Source organism: Harpia harpyja, chromosome 1 (assembly GCF_026419915.1).
Source record: "Harpia harpyja isolate bHarHar1 chromosome 1, bHarHar1 primary haplotype, whole genome shotgun sequence".
In the NCBI taxonomy this organism is placed as follows: domain Eukaryota; kingdom Metazoa; phylum Chordata; class Aves; order Accipitriformes; family Accipitridae; genus Harpia; species Harpia harpyja.
The window spans coordinates 10,075,760-10,096,904 of record NC_068940.1 but is presented as its reverse complement, the minus strand read 5'-3'; the positions used below and the strand labels follow the sequence as shown (position 1 = coordinate 10,096,904).

The following is a 21,145-nucleotide window of genomic DNA, read 5'->3' as shown; positions in this document are numbered from 1 at the left end:
TCACCGTGCCAGATCCCGAAGGTAATCCCGGCACGAGCAGGAGCTGAGGACGAGATCTGCCATTCAGCCCCTCTGGACATGGAAAGAACTACTCCTGCATGTCAGGGCCCAGGCTTTGTTTTAGGTTTCTGACATTTAAACTGCATTGGACTGTCAGTACAAAATGAAATAATTTTTAAAAAAAAAAAGAAAGAAAAATACCCACCAAACCTGTACAGGGAGTCTCCTGAACTTTCTCCTCTTCCCTAATTCCCTTCATGGTTTTTCTTCTGTCTGTCTGTCTGTGTCTCTGAAATATTTCTTTTGACCAGCATCTTTCAGCTGAATTCTTTCCATGTTCTCCTCTAGCTGCGACAGAAGAGGAGCGAGGGGGTTGTGTGTGTAATTGCTTACATTCCTCTTGCAAAGTTAGCTGGAGTGAGTTATCTAGATAAGCTGGAAATTATTGAATGCATGCACGTCTTTCATTGAGTTAACTTAGTTTACAGTCTAGCCCTAGTGTGTTAACTTCAGACTGGAATTTTATCAGGTGCTTAACATGTGAGAAGAGCAATCTTATGTATACACATTATTTTTTTATTGCTCACAGGCAGCTTACAATGTGTTTCGTTTTTACTAAGCTCCAGCAGCATTCAAAAGATGAAAATAACACCCCGGTGAACTGTGTGCACAGTAGCTCTAAGCTTGGGGTTTTGGCAACGAAGATGGAGTTAGACATCTACGTACTGCAACTGGTTTCAAATCCTCATTTAAATGCAAGGTTAATAACAGAGATCTTTCTTTTCCACATTGACCATTAAGAAACACTTACGCTACTGTCGGTTTTGCCTGTTTATTGGAGTTTGCAAAGCAGATCTCCAGTGTTTTAGATGTTAACAAAATGTTGAGGCTAATAACAGAAATCAACTATATTGAGCAAGATTAGTAAACATGTGAATGGAGTGTAATTATATGGCAGGCAGCGTTATGTTAAACAGTGCTTTAAATTAACATGCTTTCTGTCAAAGCAATCATACAGTCAGTATAATTAGGTTACTTTTGCTGCAAGATTAACTGAAACCAAGAAAAAGGAAGAAAACGTTGCATTCAGATTTCCTGTTAAAATGGAGGGGGGATATTGTGCATATTAATATTCCAGAAAGTTTCTTGTTAGAAGAACTTGGCTTCACGGTGAACTTTCTGAGCAGACATTCCTAATTACAGTCCTTGTTAGCCCAATTTGTTATCTAGCTAGCTTGGAAGTCACAGCACTGTTAAATTTATCCTTCATCTTAATTTTTTCCAGACTTGATGAAGGACAATCCAAACAAGAGCTGGCCTGCGTTCACAGGTCTTTTACAGAGTGGTGCCAAGCTTATGAGGGAGTTCGTTTACCAGTGATGAGTTTTAACCATGGACACATCCTCACATACATTGTGCAAGAGATGAGAAATCTGTGTAAACAGATGAACACAATTTTCTTATTCATAGCAGTTGCAGAGTTATCATGTAAGAGGCAAATATTTCATATTTTCCACCAGTTTTCCATATGTCTGATGAATAAATGGCTTCAGCAGAAGCTGCAATGCATTGGAGAAAGGATTTATCACAGCTGCATTTATTTTCCTCTACTTCATGGCTTCAGCATTCATGGAGACATTGTTTGGCTTGAAGAGGAGGATTCACTTGCCTTTCCGCCTGTAGTCCAGTATTACTATTGAATCTCCTGTTAGGAGGCAGAGGAAAAGAGATTATTGGAAAAAAAAAAAGTCACAATAGAGAAGTCCTCCCACAGACCAAGCACGCTGTTGGGAGGAGGATGTGAACCTGGCCCCAGCCTCCCACCTTCCCTGGGGAACTGAACCCCTCTGGGAGTGGGAGTAGGCTGTGAGTGAATGGCTTGGACCAGCTGCTAATGCTGAAGTGCTGCAGAAGTCGAATGGGATGTCCCTAGCAAGCAAGGGATTACTCGACTACTGAGGAATGATTTGAAATCTAGCATGGGCCACATCCGTTGAAAATAATGGTGCTTTGCTGGTGGGGGAAAAAGTATCTGCCACCAAACAAGCCTAGCTTGGTGCAAGAATATGTGAAAAGCTGTAAAAATAAACCTCACCTGAAAAGGCAACAGATGATTAATCCTACAGCTAAGGTATGTGGAGCATCCTCACGTGTCTGGCCAGGATCGCAGAGGACCTGCCAAAGACCCACAGCTTTCTGAAGCACCAGCTAGAGACCAGATGTGCTACTGTGGGGCACCAAGTGTGGCAATAACCAAATATATTTGGGTACCCTTATCTAAAGCACTGTCTCGGCCTCTCTTCTTCCCTGTTGATGATCCTTTATTCACAGGGAACCCTCTTTTAAAGGTGCTTTCCTTGTCCATAGACCTCAGGGGCTCCGAAACATTAATTGCTGTATTTTATTTATCTCCAGCCTGTGTAGCATTTGGCAATTGGCCTGATACGGAACAAAATCCTGGCATTTCTTCCTTCCTAAATGATCCTGTAAGTATTTTGTACTGACCAAATAGAAATTTTAAAGATGAGGGAGCAAAAACTCCACCAAAAAAACCACCTAGCCTATTAGGCCAGGGACAGCATATTAGCAAGCACCTGTTGATGTCTGGCCTTCAGTGATGAAATTGTAAGCCCTGGGTTGCCAGAGCTTCCGATCCAGTCTGCCTCCAGTGGATCATCAGATAAACTTGTCAGCAAGAGTAGAGCGTGTGACAGATGGTGCAGGTTTCCTTTAAATAGCTAGACTCCTCTACCCGAGGGGTAAACTGCAGCTTGGGGGAGTGACAAATATGAAGGATATAAATATGCCATCACAGGTTTGTGGCACAACTAGGATGAATGGATGAGACAAAAGTAAGTATTCGTATTTAGTTTGCAAACTCTGGGCTGTAAATCCTCTTAAATCTGAGTTCCATTCGTCACTGGCAATATAGTGAAATTGTAGATATAAACATTATTTGTTCACTGAAAGAAATAGATATACCCTGGACTCTTATTCTTTGTTCTTAAAGGTGTGATAGAACAAATGAAGATATCTTCTAGACAGGAGGCTCAGTTCAAAAATCCCTCCCCAAAGTAGTAAAGAAGTAAGAGGGCTGTAATAACGATGGGTGGAACCTGTGTCTGGATCCATAATTATCTGCAGATCATAAGCATTTTAACATTCATACAAAAACTGCTGTTCATAAGCCTGTATCAGTGCAACAGTAGAATGACTTTGTACCCCACAGATGCTCTTTGCAGCCCTTCATTTGCCACTCTGGTTTCTGCAATCTCAATAGCTGCTCAGGAGAATGAGAGCATCAAGAATTCAATCATATTATAATATTGCTTTGTAATGCATGGATTCACGCGCAGTCACATAGGCTGGCGTTTACCAATAGCTGACTACAGGGTATTAAGGGAGCTTGGTTTCACGAACACATAAATGTAAAAAAAAAACCCCAGGGAAAACAATCAGTTCCTAAAACTTGTTTTATTTTTCTGGAAGATGCATTTAATGCAAAAGTACTCCAAAAAGAAGAGGAAAAAAACATTAAAGAGAAGATTGCCATCTAACTTTAGCTCAGGCTTAGGTGAATACATTTCAGCAATGTCTTCACAAGATATTCAAGAGCTCGTAGAAGATCCGGAGGAGCACATCCATCCGTGCACTGGGCACAAGGAAGTTACTGCAACATAAGTTTCCTCTTTTTCTTGAGAGCAACGGCTCTTATTCTTGTTGTACTGCTTTATCCCTTCCTTTAGAGTATCTTTAATTCTGGCTTTGCCCCCACGGTGTTCCTCAGCCACCTGCTGACCAAAGCTTTCCCTTCTGGAGGGGAGTGAGCATCCAGGCACGAGTCTGTTGGAGCTGCTGCCCACTCGGACAGCCAGCCTCCCTTTCTGCCTCGTTTCTCTCCCAAAGGCCAGTTCCACCACCTGGGGATGAGCATTTCTCTGGATGTTGGCAGAGAGACGCCTTGGGGCTGTAAAGTCTCACGAGTGGTTTGCCCAGTGTCTCTCAGCAGGCATTTAAATCACTGGTGGAGTGGGTAGCTGTTGCTAGCTGTCGCTCCTATCCACCTGAATTTCAAAGTATTGAAATGAAACAGCTGATTAATGTTGTTTTGCATTTTTTTTTCAGGTGTGTTAGATGGAAGACAAATGAATCTGCTCCATCTTCAAATGCTGGTGCCAGAGAAGACACCTCACCTGAAATGTTGCTCTCTGATGTGGAGAACTTTGATCCAAATTTCTCCCAAGGATCTGGTTGTCTCACTGGGAGCAAAACCCGAGGGAAAACTGCTTTGCTTTATTTTTGAGAGTTCTAGTTTGACTGGTCAAAGTGACATGAGATCAGTTGCCTGCGTGATGTTTTCTACCCATCGGGAACGGGAGAAGCTATTGCACGGTTCATCTTTGGTACTCAGACCCTGCAGCCAAATTCTTGGCTGAGGTAAATTTATGGCAGTAAAAGAATCAGCCCATTGTTTCTAGTTACCCTCTTTGGAGTTTCCGTATTGCTCAACATTGTCTAGTACTCTAGAAGCTCTGGGATTTAAAACAAAAAAAAAGTCATTACTGGTACTATTTTCTCTGCCTCTCAGGCTGTGCAGCTGGGTTGCCTTAGTTACCACCAATCCAACTGTGCAAGGGGAGGAAGAGGCACATGAGAGATAATACATTTTTAAAACCTCCAATACTGTATGAAACAGTTTGTCTATAAATAATAAAACAAATATAGGGTCTGGCATCTTTTGGTTGTTCCGAAAAGGAAAAACAAGGTTATATTATTTGACAGCCTGGATTTTCCAGCTCTCAGAAATGATACTGCATCTTTTTGGTCAAGCACAGGATGTAGCTTTAAAAATTACTTGCTTGAAGCTGAAAGCTGCCATCCATAGACTTTGGAATAAGTTGGAACTGAACGTAGTTTTAAGGGTGAAAAAGAGTAAATATTTATGTAGCTGGTTTTAGGAAAAGCGATAGTGGCCTGAAGCTATAAAGGAACATGGAAGAGAGCCCATATGAAGCATGGGATGCTGTGAGACAAGCTTCATTTGCAGCCTACAGTCTGCCACAGGATGCAAGTCCAGAAGGAAACCAGGCTTGCCACTCCTGTGGAGCTATTTGTTAATCACTTCTTGCACCTTCAAATAAACACAACTTATTTGGGCACAAACTCGGCAAGCTTTCTCCCTTCAGGCGGGAAAGAAAGAAAGAAAAAGCAGCAGCTGCCCCAGAGCCTTTCCCTTTGGGGCAAAGCCTGGCCACAGCAGCCCAGGCAGGGGTCTATGCCTTGGCAGATGCCGCCAGCACCGGGTCCAATTGCTTGGTGGCTGCAGGTGTTGTTGGAGAAGGTGTTTCCAGATGTGCTTACAGGAACCCGGTGGACAATTGCATTACTCTGTAATTCAAACTGTGCCTTTGGGGCACTGAGCAGAAAGCAAAAGAGAGGGCAGAAGTGCTCTTCCATGTACCCTTTCTTTTGGGGGAGGGAGGAGGTGGGCAGGGTGGAGGGTATGGAGAGATGAAGAGGTCTGTCCTTTACCACCACAGATTGTTTTGCTTTACATGTGTTGGTTTTTTGTTTGGTTGGGGGTTTTTTTGTTTTGGTTTGGTTTTTTCCCTGCAGGGTTATTTTAACTGCATCATCGACCTTATTGTGGTGGGAAAGTGAGACAGGAAAGGGTAGGATGAAAAAAAGTACGTGGAGCCATTTTTGCTGTGAGAAGAAAGGTATGTTGGAATCGCTTCTTCATTCAGTTTGCAGCTCTTTTTACTCTGGCAATGCTGAGCCAAAGATTTGTCTCAGTCAGGAACATATTAAGACTCTGGCACGCTGTAATTTGGAATAGCTTCTCTCTGGCTGTGTCTCAATGCTTATTGGGACCTTGTTATCAATACTAGCTTAAGGAAGTCCTACCCTTCTCTTGGGTGGACACAGCTGGGAAATGGATTGGGAAAATGATCTGAGTTGAAAACAGCCCCTGCTTGCAAGAAACAGGCATGTGTGGTGGAGTAGGGAGGAGTGAGGGGCGATGGGCAGGAGCTTATTGAGAACTTATTGCTGCCAAAGCCCCCGTATTATCGAACTGCAGCCTCAGATACCGCAGAGTTGCCAGCTTTTGGGGTGCAGCTTGCAGCTTCTTTTATCAGTGTACAGCAAATCCAGGCAATGCTGCCAGGCCTGGGGGTGAAGTGCTGAGGATGCACGCGAAGTAGCAAGAATTTGCACAAACATGGGGAACCGTGTCTCGGGGAGTGTCCTGCATGTGGATGAAAACACCATATAATTGTTAAGGCCGTGATTTTGTGGCTCCTCTGAAAAATGCCAAGTATCACACCAGATATCAATGGAGGATATTGTGTATGCCATGTTTATATATTATATTCTGCGGTTACATTCATGCTACATTCATGGGGGTGCTTTTCAGCCTTTCTGTGTGCACAGAAAAGAAAGTTGACTGCTTGCCCAGTTTCTTTAGAAATCTCTAACATCTCTTAAGTGAGTATATTTAGTCAGCTGTTCAAAATGCATCTAATTTTTGCAGTTAATTTGATCTCTGCTTGGCACAACTTTTTGTCCGATCAATTAACACCTTGGAAATCAAATTATTTTAATTCTGATTATCTCCAACTTACACATCAGGCATACTTTAGGCCTGAAATTACTAATATGTACTCAGTGATGAAAAAATCTGATATCTAGATGTGTCAGATATCAGATTTCATATAAAGACCTATACTGTCTTGTAGCGATGATATGGTCTTTGATTAGTAATAGTTAATGTTTATGTGATGCCTCTTAAACCAGAGCTAGTGCAGAAAGGCTGCAGATCTGTTTTCATTTACCAGCAATCTTCATCTTGTATCATGTTTATGCAAGAATAGAATTCAGCCAAAATTTCCAAACATGGACATGTAGAGCAAGCATCTTATTTGCAAAGGTATCGAGCAGTGAAGTTGGTTATTCAGCACATTTGAAAGTCAATCTGCTGCTTTTAGGTAGCTGAGTACGGATGGTGAGAGACTAGCTACAGACACTCTACTTTGGCTTGACAGGCATGTGAGACTTCACAAAATGGATCAGGCATCAAACGTTCCCTGAGAACAGAGGGAGGTTGTCTTATTTATTTTCAGAGGTGTTTTTGCAGCATTTTTTCTTTCATCAGAAAGCTAGTTTAGGAAATTGCAAATGCTCACACATTTGTCCTAAATAAAATACACACGTTTTCCTGACAGAAACACTTTCATCCTCAAAAACTTTATCTTGAATGAAAAGAAGAGAGGAAACCAGAAGGGAAAATACTACTAATAATAACAACAACAACAATAATAACAATAATAATATCCCATGCCAAAACCCCAAAGCTGCTTCATCAGTTCTTTCTTTCTTCCACCTGTTGAACGTGTCCTCCTAAACTACTTTTTTTTTTTTCTAACTGCCCATTTGTCCAAGGAAGCTGCCTTTCATTTTGTTTAAATCACTACTGATTATACCACTACCAAAGCAGACGGGAGATGTTCTCAACAGTTTGTAAAACTTTCTGAAGTGTTGTTTTACTCACAGAGCTGCTGCAATTGCTTTCACTTGGATACACTAATGCCTTCCTATAAATTGTCAGTAAACAGTGCCATTCCCTAGTCTGACAAACACCACGTGATGCAGGTGCAAAGAGTTTTAGCCAGAGAGATTTGGCTTCTCTGGACCCTTGTTAGAGAAAGAATTCAAAATCCAGTGATTATGCTGGTAAGAAGTGCTTCTTGAGCCACATTAGAGAAACCTGGCCTAGCTTTTTATCTGGTAGGGTTGGGATTCTTGCTCTGATTTGTTCTCTGTTTGTTAGTAACTGGTTAGGACCTGGCAATCTCTATCAGACACCCAGATGCCACCCCCCCAGTGTACAAGGGCTCCCTTCCTCTCCTCACCTGCCTAGGCAATCACAGGAATTAATTTTAGATAATTTTTTTTTTCATATGGATAGAAGTGAAAACCAAAACTTGGACTGACCCCATATCATACGGTTGAGGAACTCCCCGAAGTTGTAGAAAGAGACGACGATGGCAAGGCTACCGGCGAAAAGGGCTGCTAGCCCAGCCGGGCTGAACAAAGCAAAGAGAGGATATACCCACTCTCCCGTTACAGAATAAATCCACAGGACCCTAGGCAAGGAGAGAAATGACCTTTGGTTAGGATCATTCAGTCAGAAGAACCACTTCATGATTTCCAACTCCTGAAGGGCCAAGCTACCAAAATAATCTTGATACAGAGAAAATTAGCTCAGCTGTTGACAGATCTCTTTGGCATTTGGGCTATTTGCTGTGAAGCACACTTGAACCACTGCTAAATTAGATGGGTTTCAGCGCAGGTTGAAATGCACACAATGTTCTGCTGTCACCCTGGTGGCATTGGCTATTAACGGCAGTAAAATAACAGTAAAATAGCAAAATGCTCAGAAATAGGGATGTGCACTTGGCTATTCGAAGTGAAGCTTATTCAAATAAGCTCTCGCATATATGTTTGCTCTTTAGTTACAACAGCTTTTCAGCCCCCATCCAGATCTCGAGGGACTGTGGACACTAAGTGCTGTTTCTCACTGTCTCTATCCTGCCACTGTTGACCACTGTTTTGGGGAGAGGAAAGAATTTTTCAGGAGGCGAGAGGGCAAGGGGAATTCTCCAGCGCCTTTTCTCTTGGTCTAAGAGGAGGAGGAGATGAAGAGCAGGTAGGTAGGAAGCAGATGTAGCTGCTTTGCTCCTTTGTGCCAGAACCATCTACAAAACACTGTTTGGAAAAGGGAAGGAAGGAAAAGGAAGAGGATGAACATGCCTGCTTTATAGGGCTTCTTTTCTTCTACTTAGGCCCTCTCTTTCTGCCTTTTTCTTTTCTCAAAAAACATCTTGCAGTGGCTGTCAGTTCACTGATAATATTTTCATTGTTTATGGCTCCTAAGAGTGGCTGGTAGTAAATGCCTGGACTTAAGTTTATAAAAATGGTCTTTTTATGTTAAATATAGGAAAAAATACATTTTTATAGATCAAATTATATATATTTGTATTGAATATGTAAAGAATGCGAAGAACAGTGTAGATCTCCAGTGACTGTTATGAGGATGTGCCATTATAACGATGGGCAGCACTTCCCTAAAAAGAACGTTTGGGTCCAAAGAGTCCTAAAAGGTTTAATTCTTGATTAAAAAAAGACATCTGAGTATGCCATGTTTTCCACCACCAGTGCTAACATGGGAATGCAACCCCACTCTCTCTGACGGCACCCAGCCTGCCACCTTACACTGAGCATCACTCCTCAAAGAGAAGTGACAAGCAGGCTGCCCCACCAGCCTGAAACTGTGTCACGAAACTGAGGAATGGGAGGGTGCTGAGAGAAAAAAAAAAAAAGTCTGAAAAGATGATTTCTCCTTTCTCTAGTTAGAGAAGGAAGAGGTAAGACATAAAAAAATAGGTGGGTTTTTACCTCGCCTGTAAAGAGAGATTCACTAATCCCCACCTAAGGGGTAGAGTGGAGAAATGGAGGGGGTTGGTAGCGGAGCTGCCTGGGCTGAGCACGGAAATGTTAAGTGTAGAGACTCATTGTCATGATTTAAGGTTCTTTCATGAAACGAACAGGGCTGTGAAACATCTAAGTAATTTAAAAAAAAAAAAAAAAAAAAAGCCTGTACAAAAGGCCACAGAGAGGCTGAGCAGAAATACTGGTGCTAACTGGAGCCCATGCAAATGTCAGCATTTGTTCTTCACTGCACAGGGCTACTGTTTTCTTAATGTGTCTCAAACAGTAAAACAGAGAGTGACAACCGCCTTTATTTTATATAATGAGGAACTAGATTATCTTGATGCAATTTGGCCAGCTGGCGTGCCCCATATGAAGCACTCCAACCTGTATTTTCAAACCTAAACAAATGGCTGTGCAGGACCACTAAAGCACTTTCAGCTTTCTGACTTGGTGGGAGCTGTGTGTTGCCAGGTTTTTTATCTTGGGGCATACCTCCAGATTCCTGAACTTACTCATTTTGGTCACCAAATGGTTGACAGGTTTTGGTTTTAGTTTTGGGTTTGGTTTTTTTTTTGCTAGGGATTTCATAAAGTGCACCCCACAACTTGCAAATTTATATTGCTCATTTCTCATGGGTAATCACCTGTTAAATATACATGCAGGATTCAGAGGCTTATTATTCTGAAGATTTCATTTTACCAAATTTCAACTTTTTACCAAGATTTTACCTTAGATTTCAGTGAGTGAGTCAGAAGCAGACAATGCCCTGAATTATGGGGGGGATAGATTGAGATAACAGCCCTGGGTATAACCAAAGTTGCCAAACTGCTATAGGATGGAGGACAGCATACAGGTACCAGGGAGAGGTGATGTGCTGTCATAGTACAGCTGGACGCAACTGGGGGATTTAGCCTGTCCTCTTGTTACCTGTCCATTAATGTTATGGGACCACTGCATTCAGTGAAGGGAAAAGAAAGTATTACTAGGGAATTATTAAATGGGAAGATCCAGAAAGGAGAAAAGAACATATTGGCCACATATGAGCTCTCTGAGACTGTGGTTAATTCAAAATTAAAAGGTTGTGAACTGAAAAGGAGCATACAGTGAAGGAAAAATATTTTGATTCCTAACAGAGGTAGAATATGGACATATTACAAGAAAGTCATCAGTCTCTAGATTTAATTTGGTTTGGGGTTTTTTGTATTTTAGTTTTGTATACAGAGTGCAATCTATAATGATTTATATTCCCTTGCAAAGGTAGTTTGAACTTTTCTCCAAAGACACGTGCAAAATTGTGAAGATTAAGATTTATTTTTACTGGTCTATTACCACTGAAATGGGAAAGGGCAATCTATTGTTACTTCCTTTTTAAGATCTAAAATGCAAGTTCTAAAATTTATATATTCTTCACTGTTTTCAATGTGATGACTCCAGCAGTAAGGCATTACTTAATGCAACCAGGAGATGCAAGAACCATCCTTGCAAGAATTAACTAATATGCCTAACAGTTCTCTCAGCCCTGGTGTCTCACAACTGAAAGCCACCTTTCCTTTTTGCACACTATGGCTATTCAAAGCTGTAGTGAAGCCCCACTCAGACGCAGGTACCTGGTGCAAGGCATCACCGGCTGCTCGGTTTCTCCACTGCCTTGCAGGCACCGGTCCGTTCTCAGCCCATCGACACTGGGGAAGGGGAAGCGCAGCAATGACAGTGACAATTCAAGGAGAGGCTTTTAGGAAGGACTCTGTTGCTTGTGAAACATAAGGTGCCCAAATGGCTTGCAGCACCAACAGTAAAATGTGTACATGTGTTAAGGTTTCACTGCAGAGGCTAAAAAAATTTTCTGTTAGTTGAAAGCTGTTGTCTGTGGTTGCAGGGAACCAAGACAAGGAGGCAAAAAGAAAGCAGACAGGAGGTTGCTTGCTGCCTCGGGAGGACAGAAAGCAACAGTATTGAAATCCTAGTATCCTTTATCCAGTTATCGGGGCCCTGGGACACAGGGGACAAGTGCTCTAAGGGACCGCCTTCCACTCAGGACCCTGGCAGCACCATGCAACATCAATTCAGAGAAGATACTGGGAGGGCACAAATGTGTTGATGCTTGTGTTGATCCTCATCCTCAGGTTCTGGCATGAGCTCTGTCTCCTGTGGGGTGGAATTGCTCAGCTGATAGGGGCTGTAGGGGAAAGCATGGCACACATGACTGCAGTCGTTGCCTGGAGAGCCGTCTGGTCCCAAAGACAGTAAAAAACAAATGCTGTCAGAAGACAAGCAAAACAAAGCTGGTGTTAAGCAACTGGGTGTATCAGAACATAGAAAAGGAATTTAGGAAGCCGTGGTCGTAATCCTATTAGGCTCTGGGCTGGATTAGGATAAATGTCTCCTAACTTGGTTACGTAATGTAGCAGTGAAGTCCATTGCTTCCACAGCCGCTCTGATGGGTTTCAAGTCACAAGAGCATTTCATCTGTGCAGTTTATTTTCTATTCCAGATTTTCATTCGGTGGCCTGAAGGTAGTCTCTAGCTGAGAGTGAGAACTGGTGGGTAGGATTGGGAAGGATGGGCTCCCTCATAGTCCCAGTGATTTCTCAGAAATCTTTGCATGAGGACAAGTCACCTCCCTGCTGACCAGTTGTTCTGTATCCTCCACCCTAGGGTCCGGGTGTTTCCTGAGCTCTGGAAAGTGATATTGCAGCGTACCCCAAAACTACAAGGACCCGTTCCTGAGCTGATTCTCAGCATAAGGCATCTTCAGAGAGTGGTGTGAAGTGTCGGCAGCTGCCCACAGTTAGATTGAGCGGGCAGTGCCTCCAGACCCCGGCACTGCAGCTGGGATGCAATGAGCAGGAGCGGATGCAAACCCAGCTCTGAGGGGTGTGTGACAGACACAGAGAAGGTGGGTGGATGGCTATGGGCTGGGGGTCAAGGGGGGAAGCTGGTTAGATATAGTTTATTCTCTCAGGATCACCCTCCAACAGGTTGGAGATCAACTGTGGTACATTGCTGGAAATGTAGGTGGTGTCCACCGGTGGAGTGGGAGGTGGTAGTGGGGCAGATGCCTCCTTGCTACCCGTCAGTTTGCACCTGGCTCTGAGTATCATTTTCTATCTCGAGTTTCTAAACCCAGCCATGTGTCCCTGCCAAATACCAAACTGAGTTTTACTCCTCTTCCACTCCTGTGACCCCCAGACCTTTGAGATTTGGTGGGTTTGCAGTGAGCAAGACAGTGAGCGGAGGTAAATTTGATGGTACTGGTAGAAATAAAAACTCCAACCCAGCAGAAATAACTCAAAGTACCCCAGAGCTTATGGCTATTTAGTTGTTTTTCTATAAGAGGCCTTAGAAGAGCAGGAGATACTATGTATGGTCTCAGGACCTGTATTATGTTTGAAGAAAACTGCTCTGCATACATCGGGAAATAGTTTTCATGGGTCTCAGCTGAAGTTTAAATGACTTCTCCACAGAACAGACTGCTGTCTCCCGTGTGCCTGGGAGGGAACTTAGATTTAAGTACAGCATTTGGCCTTGTTTTACAAAGTAGGTCACTTGAAGAAAATGTTTTAAAGTACGTAATTCTTACCAACTGATATACAGAAAAGCGACAAATCCTAATAGGATCAATCCCTTCTTCTTTGCTGGGTAACGGTGCGGCGTGGCAAGAATTTCCAGGACAGCAAATGGCAATACAGCTGTGTGCTGAGGAGAAAAGAGAGTCCGTCACTGACCGGTCGCAGTGCCTCGCCTTTGGTCATTGCTGATCACAAAGCTCAAGAGCCTGCCCATGAACAAAGGATTATTTAACAATACCGAATGCAATTGTATACAAATGTACATACTTCATTTTTTTTTTATAGTGAAGAAGTACCCCTGCAGTAATGAGCACGGAAATTTTCTTGTTAGTATGCTGTTAAAAGTACTGTAATGAGGTCTGCCCGTAGAATGATCTGCACTATTTTATAATAGGTGAGGTTTCCTTTTACATTTTATAATGCAATAAATTTTTTGGTAATTCCCATTAGAGCACAAAAGACATTGAAGTCTACTGTTATGTGTGCATGAGGGTGTCAAAAGTCTCCTCCTTGAACTCATTAAGCAATTGCTGAATTGCCTTCATGTTCTCTTCAAGTCATTATTGTATTTTATATATTGTCATTTATTACTTACTCCAGTGCAATTGCAATGTGTTGTGCTTCTCTTCGTAAACTGAAAAATGTGGTGGTAAACATACAGAGGACTTAAGTTAGCTGTGATTCAAGACGATCAAGGAACTTCAAACAAGCTTAACCAAGAGTTAGTAAAGAGTTACCTTGCTGGAGAAGCTTTTTTTTTCTTCTCTCTTTTTTTGTCAAAGAGTTTGAATTGTATTAAGCAGCTTCAGTTTCAAGGGCTTTTATGATGATAACTGTCTGAGCACGGAGGATTTTCAGCACAGGGCAGACAGCCTGGTGGTACTGACTGTTTTGTGGTGGGGAGCTGCCTCCAAGAGGGATGCTCCTCACTGTGAGGAGGTTGGGAACACAGCAGAAGTCCTTCTGGGCTCGGATGTGAAACAAACAATGCAGGGCTCTTGGGATGCTAACGCCTCAACTTGTTGGCCGATTTCTGGCAACTTCAGAAAATAATTTGTTGGGGTGAAATTTCCCCACTAAAAGTTTTGTAATATTCTCTGGGCAAGCAAACAATAGTTTTAAGTTGCAATACCTAGGACAGAAGGCCTAAACAGCACTGGGGGACAACACAGCAAAAACAGTCAATGAGGTGCAGTGGGAGAAAACTATAGCAACAACTACAGCTGACTAGTTGGTTAAATTCCTATTAAGCAAATAGTTTCACAGGTAGATGGGGGGAGGAAGTTGGGAGGGCAGCAGAGAAAGATAGATAGACTTTTAAACAGAAAAGAACACCAAACTAATTATTTTTTGTTTTTTCCCTAAAGGCACAACCTGCTGGGTATATAATATGAAGTTTCCTCTTGTCCCAAGTAAGTGGTTCTAGTACCTTCAATGTACATATTTGTCAGAAGCTGTGCTGAGTATCTGATATGGTAGTATGGTGTCAAAGTTTTATTGCTGTATATTTATAGTACAAGTTGCCACAAATACACATGAAATTCTTTAAATGCACATTGAGCTACATACAACAGGCATGAAAACATTCTTTACCTATTTGTTTAAGAGGCAGACAGCCATTTTTGCCTGCCGCTGCCAAGTGACAACTTGCTGGAAGCTGCATGTCCTCCCTCAGGCCCCGCAGCACAGCCCCGGGAGCTGCTATTCATTCCTGGCTGTCCTACTACCAAAATAACCCTCCCACCTCAGTTATCATTTTTCCGAGAAAAGAGAGAAAAGATTTATTTGATGTTCCAGTTCCTCTCACTCATTGGCACTGAGATTTTCCTCTGTTCTGTTTCACAAAGATATTCTTCAGCTCTACAACCTGCTTGGTTGATAGCAGATGTCTCGTTATATCAGTACAAGTGATTCCTGGATTCATTTAACCAGAAAAATGTCTTCAGTGCACACAGTTTTCATATATAATCTCTGTAACTGTCTCTTAGTGAGAAATCTATGTGTTAAGCTGCTTTTAGAATGATTTAAAAAAAGTTTATTTTCCATAGGTGGTCCATAGTTTGTCTTTGAATAAACCAAAATGCCCATGCAAGACAGCAATGATGGAAAACTTGCACTTGGTCCTCAGTTCTAGGCTTTAGCCTTTTGCCGTGGATTTGTCCATTATGCGAAGTGGATATAAGTCCTGGTTTTCATCTGATATCCAGTGGGCTACAAAATTCCTTTGGGACACATGAAATGTCCTTGCTAGTCTTTTAATTAATTTAAACACTTTTAACAACTATAAGCTGGTTGTTCCAGCTGTATTATTGCTGTCCTAAGAGGGATCTAGTAGGAGTGACCTGGTGAAATAATCCTTTGTCGAAGTGAACAGTTTTTAGGTGGGGGTTATTTCATATACTTATTTCCTTAGTTTGGGGCTTTTTGTTCTCAGAGTAAATGTTAAATAAGTATAAGTCAGCAGTATGATGCTGCTTTAATAGAAAAAGCGTGTGGCATTCTGGGATGGTATTAACAGGAATATTGTGTGTAAGAAAGACCTGGGAAGTAACTATGCTGCTCCACTTGAATTGATGAGGTTTTGGCTGGCACTCTGTCTCTGATTTAGGGCACCCCATTTTGAAAGGTGCAGATAATTTGGAGCATGTCCAGAAAAGGACAGCACAAACAGCCAGAAAGTATGAACAGGAAAGCAGTCCAAAGACAGGCATAGAAATCAGGACTGAATGCGTTGTTGCGGCTAGAGAGAAAAGGAAAATGGGAGAGGTTTCAAAGGCTTGGGAAGGTTGATACAGTGATGACTGCGATGCGCAAGTTCTCCATGTCCATTGTGGGTAGGACCAAGGGCAATCGGCTTAGTTTTCCTCAAGAGAGATGTAGCTTTATACTGGGAAATACGTAACAAGGGCAAGCAGGGAAACAACCAGCTATGGGAGCTGGGCAAGCCCTTTCCAGGAGAAGCTAGACTAGAAGTTGAGTGTGATTCTGCCAAGCACCCTCTGGGCATCTCTGACTCTACCTCAGTTTTCCTCTGAACAAGCTACCAAGGGCCGTGCAGACTCCAGAGCTGGTGCAAGTGCACATGTCCATAAGCAGAGATGAAAGCGTGGAGAAACAGGGGGTCTCCTCTTCTGACGGGAGCAAGCGATCATGACTAAGACCACCAACGCCTCCACTTGCTTAGCCAACTTCTTCTCTTTCTCAGTTCATACATCTTTGCGCTACCTTACAGCACCTGAATCCTGCAGGAAAGGGGGAAGAGGAGAGAAAAGCAGAGCTTGGCACCTCATTTACAGTTTCTCTTTTTCCTCACGGGAGCGAGAGGCACGGCGCTGGATGATGGCTGGAGGCACCCTGCAGCAGCAGCAGCAGACTGACAACCCGCGGACAGCACGGTACGGTCACAGGGAGCAGCGAGCTGGGGGTGCCGAGGGAGAGCCCGCTGCTCTAACACGCATTGGTACTGCAGATGAGTAGCAAACTGGTAGTGGTTGTGAAAGACAGTTGGGATTTAGAAAAGGTGATTTAGAAAATGCTGATTTGCTTAGCTAGTTGTTTTTTGGCGGGCTCCTCCACTTATGGAGGAGCTGGAGAAAATACTCAGGGGCCCATAAATCAAAAGAAGTTTGAAAGTCACTGGCAAAGCTGGAAAATGTGGCTGCTTTTGGAAATAGCCAAGAGCTTAGTGGAAGGGGTAGGTTCAAATTTCTGCTCTGCCTGATTCACAGGGGCTTGAAGCTGATCTTCCCACTGCCTAGAAGAGTGTTTCCACCTCCAAGAGCTGCGAAAGTGTTCAGGAGTGGGGCTGTCTGCCTCTGGTTTTGTGAACAGTTTGTTAAAGGTCTTGGATCTACCCTGATTTGAAAAAAGAAAGAAAAAAAAGGAAGAAATTTGTTGTGGCATAGGAAAGCTGCTTTCTTCCCAAGTCCAATGATGACACTGGCACGTGACTTTTTAAAGTGTGTGCTGTGTCTTCTGTACAAATAATTGTATCTTTTAAAAAATATTTTGCCATTTATTAATTCAATTTTATTTATTAATAGTTTATTAGCTTATTCCTAGTTAGAGAGAATCACTGTATATATTAACTAGACATGCTTTTTGTAGGGCCATTTAAACTTGCCATGCAAATACCTTCTTGAGACAGATTTCTACAACAGTTCTCAGCTATTTCATGCACCCCCAGGATGAAAATCTTTTGGTTTAGCATTTTTTCCTTTGTGGATATAAAGGTTCTTTTTTTTTTTTTCCCCTGCTTCCTTCTCATGTACACATACACCTCAGGCCCAATGCACGTGTGGGAAAATCTTCCCTTGCACTTCGGCTACCCCAGAGTCTGCTGGTGACTTCACGTATTTCTGCTGAGCCCCGTTTGTCCATTAACAATAAAATCACGGTGGAATTTCTACCCAATAACTGAGCATGTTTGTGAGAGCAGATGTGTATTTATACAGGAACGCGTGGTTGGCTTACGGGTGCAAAGCCTGCCCTTTGCCTGCGACACGCAGTCGGCTTTCCAAATGATTTCCCTCTCATAGCCGATAGACGTTGACTTTGGCAGCATCATTAGTGATAGACCATATATCATGGTTAATCATATCTGCTGAAAGGCTTTAAAGACTTCTCATATCCTTCTCAATAAAAAAGATGTATTTTCTCATTCGAGTGATTTTTACCATAGGTCTCTAGTGCATGGTCATTAAATATGCTTTCAAACCTATTTAGCTGCACTTTGTATCCTTAAACAGATGTATGTCTGAAGAGTGCAGTATTTGTACGGGGCCAAATCAAAATATACAGTTTTGCCTCCTGCTTTAAAGAAAACTTAATAATTAAGCTCAGATTGACACAGATCAAAACATTGGCAAAAATTGCTGGAAACAGTGACTCATTTTTTATTTCAATTAACAGTTTCTCAGTTTCACATATAAACAGTGAAACTGTCAAAAATAATTATCACAGAGGGAGGAAAAACCTATTTCACTCCAAGGTAAGGAAAACAGGCTAAAACAATAGCTGTGGGTACTGATCAGGCTATCAATGAACCGAACTGAATCAAAGAGCTTTTTTCTTCTCTTGGCAAGAATCCTGTTAGTACTTATTTTTACGTTCTTTGACATATTAATACATTTACTTGTCTAATAACCTCTGTTTGTCGAGGAAAGCTTTCAGCTTACAAATAATGTAAGGACAGAAGTATTTTAAAATGCTTTTTTTAAAAATGTATTTGTACAGTGGAAATATAAAAGTTACGGGACTTTCAAAATTATCAGAGACATTTTGTTAACTAATCACACTTATAATCTGAATTCTGATTCCAAACATTTGCTTTAAAAATCCTCTGTGGCTCTTCTTGGCACTTATTATGATTTTTAACTTGGGTTTGGTTTCTTTGCTTTTTTCCTGACAAACTCAGGTGAATCTGAACTAGTTATAAAATTGCAAATTTCTTTTTGTTGCTCATAAATTCTGGCATATGAATACAGGGGGAAGAAAGTTTCTTAAACATATGCGGAACTTTATCTGAAATATTGGCATGTTAACTCATCTCCTGCAAAGAAGAATGAAATTATAACATTCTCCTGCTTCTTTATTTTTTGTTTCCTACCCTATGTTGTACGTTTCCCAGGGTACGTTTCAGGTTCATGAGTTTAATCTGAGATAAATAGTCCTGTCTGGGTATTGTTTCCACTGTTTGGTAAGACCATATGGAATTTTTACTTCCCATATTTTGAGTAATTTGTGTATTTATTCAATGTTATATCCTCGTTTTGCTGTTGAGAATGTAAGTAAAAGCCAGTTTCCTGGGGCTGAGAAGACAGGGTTGGGTAGAGTTTGTGTTCAGCTGCAGGCTCCAGCCTAGGCTGAGTTTTAAGCCCATGAATAATCTCCCCAGAGCTGCTGAGATCACTCGTACGCCTAACGCGTGTGTCGCCGTTTGACTCGGTTTGACCCCGTTTGACTCCAGAGTGAAGGAAATGATGCCTCGGTTGACCATAGCTGTTTGTTTCTAATTCGTCTGCATTTACATACCCTCCGTGTCTGCTTTTCATTAACATGTGAGACTTTAGCGGGGGATTTTTCACAAACAGTTACCACTGGCCAAACTAAACTCCACTGGGCACAGTTGGACACCATCAAGTGCTTTTGAAAAACTGCCCGTGTTTCTCCTTTCAGACAAACTCCCCGCAGAGCTTGTGTGCTGACAACCACTCGTGGCCGATACTCATGCTTGTATCTTCTCCGTCGGTATGTTGCCGCAAAGAAAAAAGTAAAAACCCACTTTGGTGCTGTCTTAGGAGGCTCATGCAGCCAGCGTTCATCGGTTGACCCTTGAGGTGTTTACTCAGTTATTCAGCTCTTGGTTGGGAAACGTCCTCTTGCCTATGGAAATTTCCTTGGGTTGGATGCTTTCATAAACAATTACAGCCTGTGTTATCTGAGTGTAATAAAACTAAACGGCTTCCTGTCACTATAACCTCTATTTAGTTTTATACTCCCCATAATTTTCTGAATCTCTGTATGCTTTCTCCTTTCTTGGCTTCATTTTGGAACAAATTCCCTCTTTTGATTTATTTTGCTATGATAGTGCTTTCATTCAAATGCCTCCTTTAAACTTTTCTTTTGTAATCTGTCTGTACACATTTTGCTTCCTCTCTTAACCTCTTTTTAGTTTTTGGAGTGGGAGGGGCTTAAGCATTATTGTTCATTTTATTTCTTTAACTAGTACATTGCCATATCTAGTTAAAGAAAGAATTCTCTCTTAGAGTTACTACCTGTCTTTTATATTCTCAGCCATCAGTACATTTTCAGGGAACCACAGATTTATTTTATGGAAAGAGCAGGAGGCACAAGGAGTCCTGTTACTGAGCAGGTGTGGTGACAAATTAGTCAGGAAGCTATTGCTCAATTTAACTCCAGCAGCACTCCCCTCTGAACTGTCAGCTACTATCCGTTTCTGCCCTTTCCAGGTCCGCTCATGCTCATCTGAAAAGCAACATTTTTTTCCCCTGCTTTTTCTGAGATGTGTAGGTAGTTTGGGAGCGTTACTGTGAAAAATGGATGAAACATCAGACCAATTGTATGATCAAAGGTAAAAGAGCTTCAGAGATAACGTTTCCTGCGTGCACGCATGCATTTTTGGAAATAAGGCCCTGGCTGAATATCCTGTTGCTTACTAGCAAATGTTTCGTCTCCATGTTAATGCCAGAATTTTAATTGCATTTCTCCCTGACATTAGATACGTAGTCTAAGAAACTGATGTTGCACTGCAGCTGGAAGCTGACATGAGACTGAAGTGACACATCCTTCGCTGTGGAATATTTGTCTCCAGCTGTGCCTTCGCAGGGTGGGTTACAGAGACGGCACCTGTGCACGCCGGGGTAGCAGCAGCCAGGGAGGATTCCCTGCCATAACATTTGTCTGTGAAACACATACTTTCTCCCTGAGGAAATGGGCTTATGTCAACAAAAATGGAAACTTCAAAAAAATATATATGTAGTGCTGGGAAAAGCTAAGCATCTTTGCTCTTAAATGTGCGGGGTGATTAATTTCATGTGCCATATCCCTCACACACACATTCTTCTTCTTTGCCAAAAGCTGAATGTAATTGGAAGCCTATGAATGTCCATAGTTGCCAGACAGCTTAAAATTGAGATACTGTGAAATGCAAACAAATGGAAATGTTTCTCTCTTGTGTAAATATGCAAGAATTATTAAGCATTAAATACCAATTGCAAGGAGAATCGTTTAAGATGGTCAAAGATGAACCTGAGGTGGCTCTTGTGCACAAACCTGGAGCAGGAGTCCCGTTAGAGTGGCCTGGACAAGCGGGTTCTGTTCCACACACTGATTTTGCACTCCCTTGGTTGGTTAGGGTTGCAGCAGCTTCCTAAAAAAGCTGTAGGAAGATATAATCCTTCACACAGATGCCCTCACATAGGAGTAAGAGTAATTTGTATTCATATAACTTATTTTCTTTTCCGGATGGAACTAAATCACACTGATCCAAAATAACATTTCTGTTGGTGTAGTTGTGTCCACACTAGGGAAGGTAATGGTTTAGCTAGGTGGGCAGAGCA

At 42.1% G+C, this 21,145-nt stretch overlaps 1 protein-coding gene across 2 annotated transcripts in view; it reads right to left on the bottom strand.

The window, feature by feature from the left end:
* Positions 1-1,355: 1,355 nt before the first annotated feature.
* Positions 1,356-21,145, bottom strand: part of ADTRP (androgen dependent TFPI regulating protein) — a 32,815-nt gene continuing 13,025 nt past the window's right edge. For both annotated transcript variants that reach the window (XM_052772908.1, XM_052772985.1), the window contains 3 exons: positions 13,076-13,191; positions 7,996-8,147; positions 1,356-1,705 (listed from right to left, as the gene is read on the bottom strand). In XM_052772908.1, the coding sequence (XP_052628868.1) occupies positions 1,662-1,705; positions 7,996-8,147; positions 13,076-13,191 (312 nt within the window). In that variant the 3' untranslated portion in view covers positions 1,356-1,661. The remainder of the gene's footprint in view (positions 1,706-7,995; positions 8,148-13,075; positions 13,192-21,145) is intronic.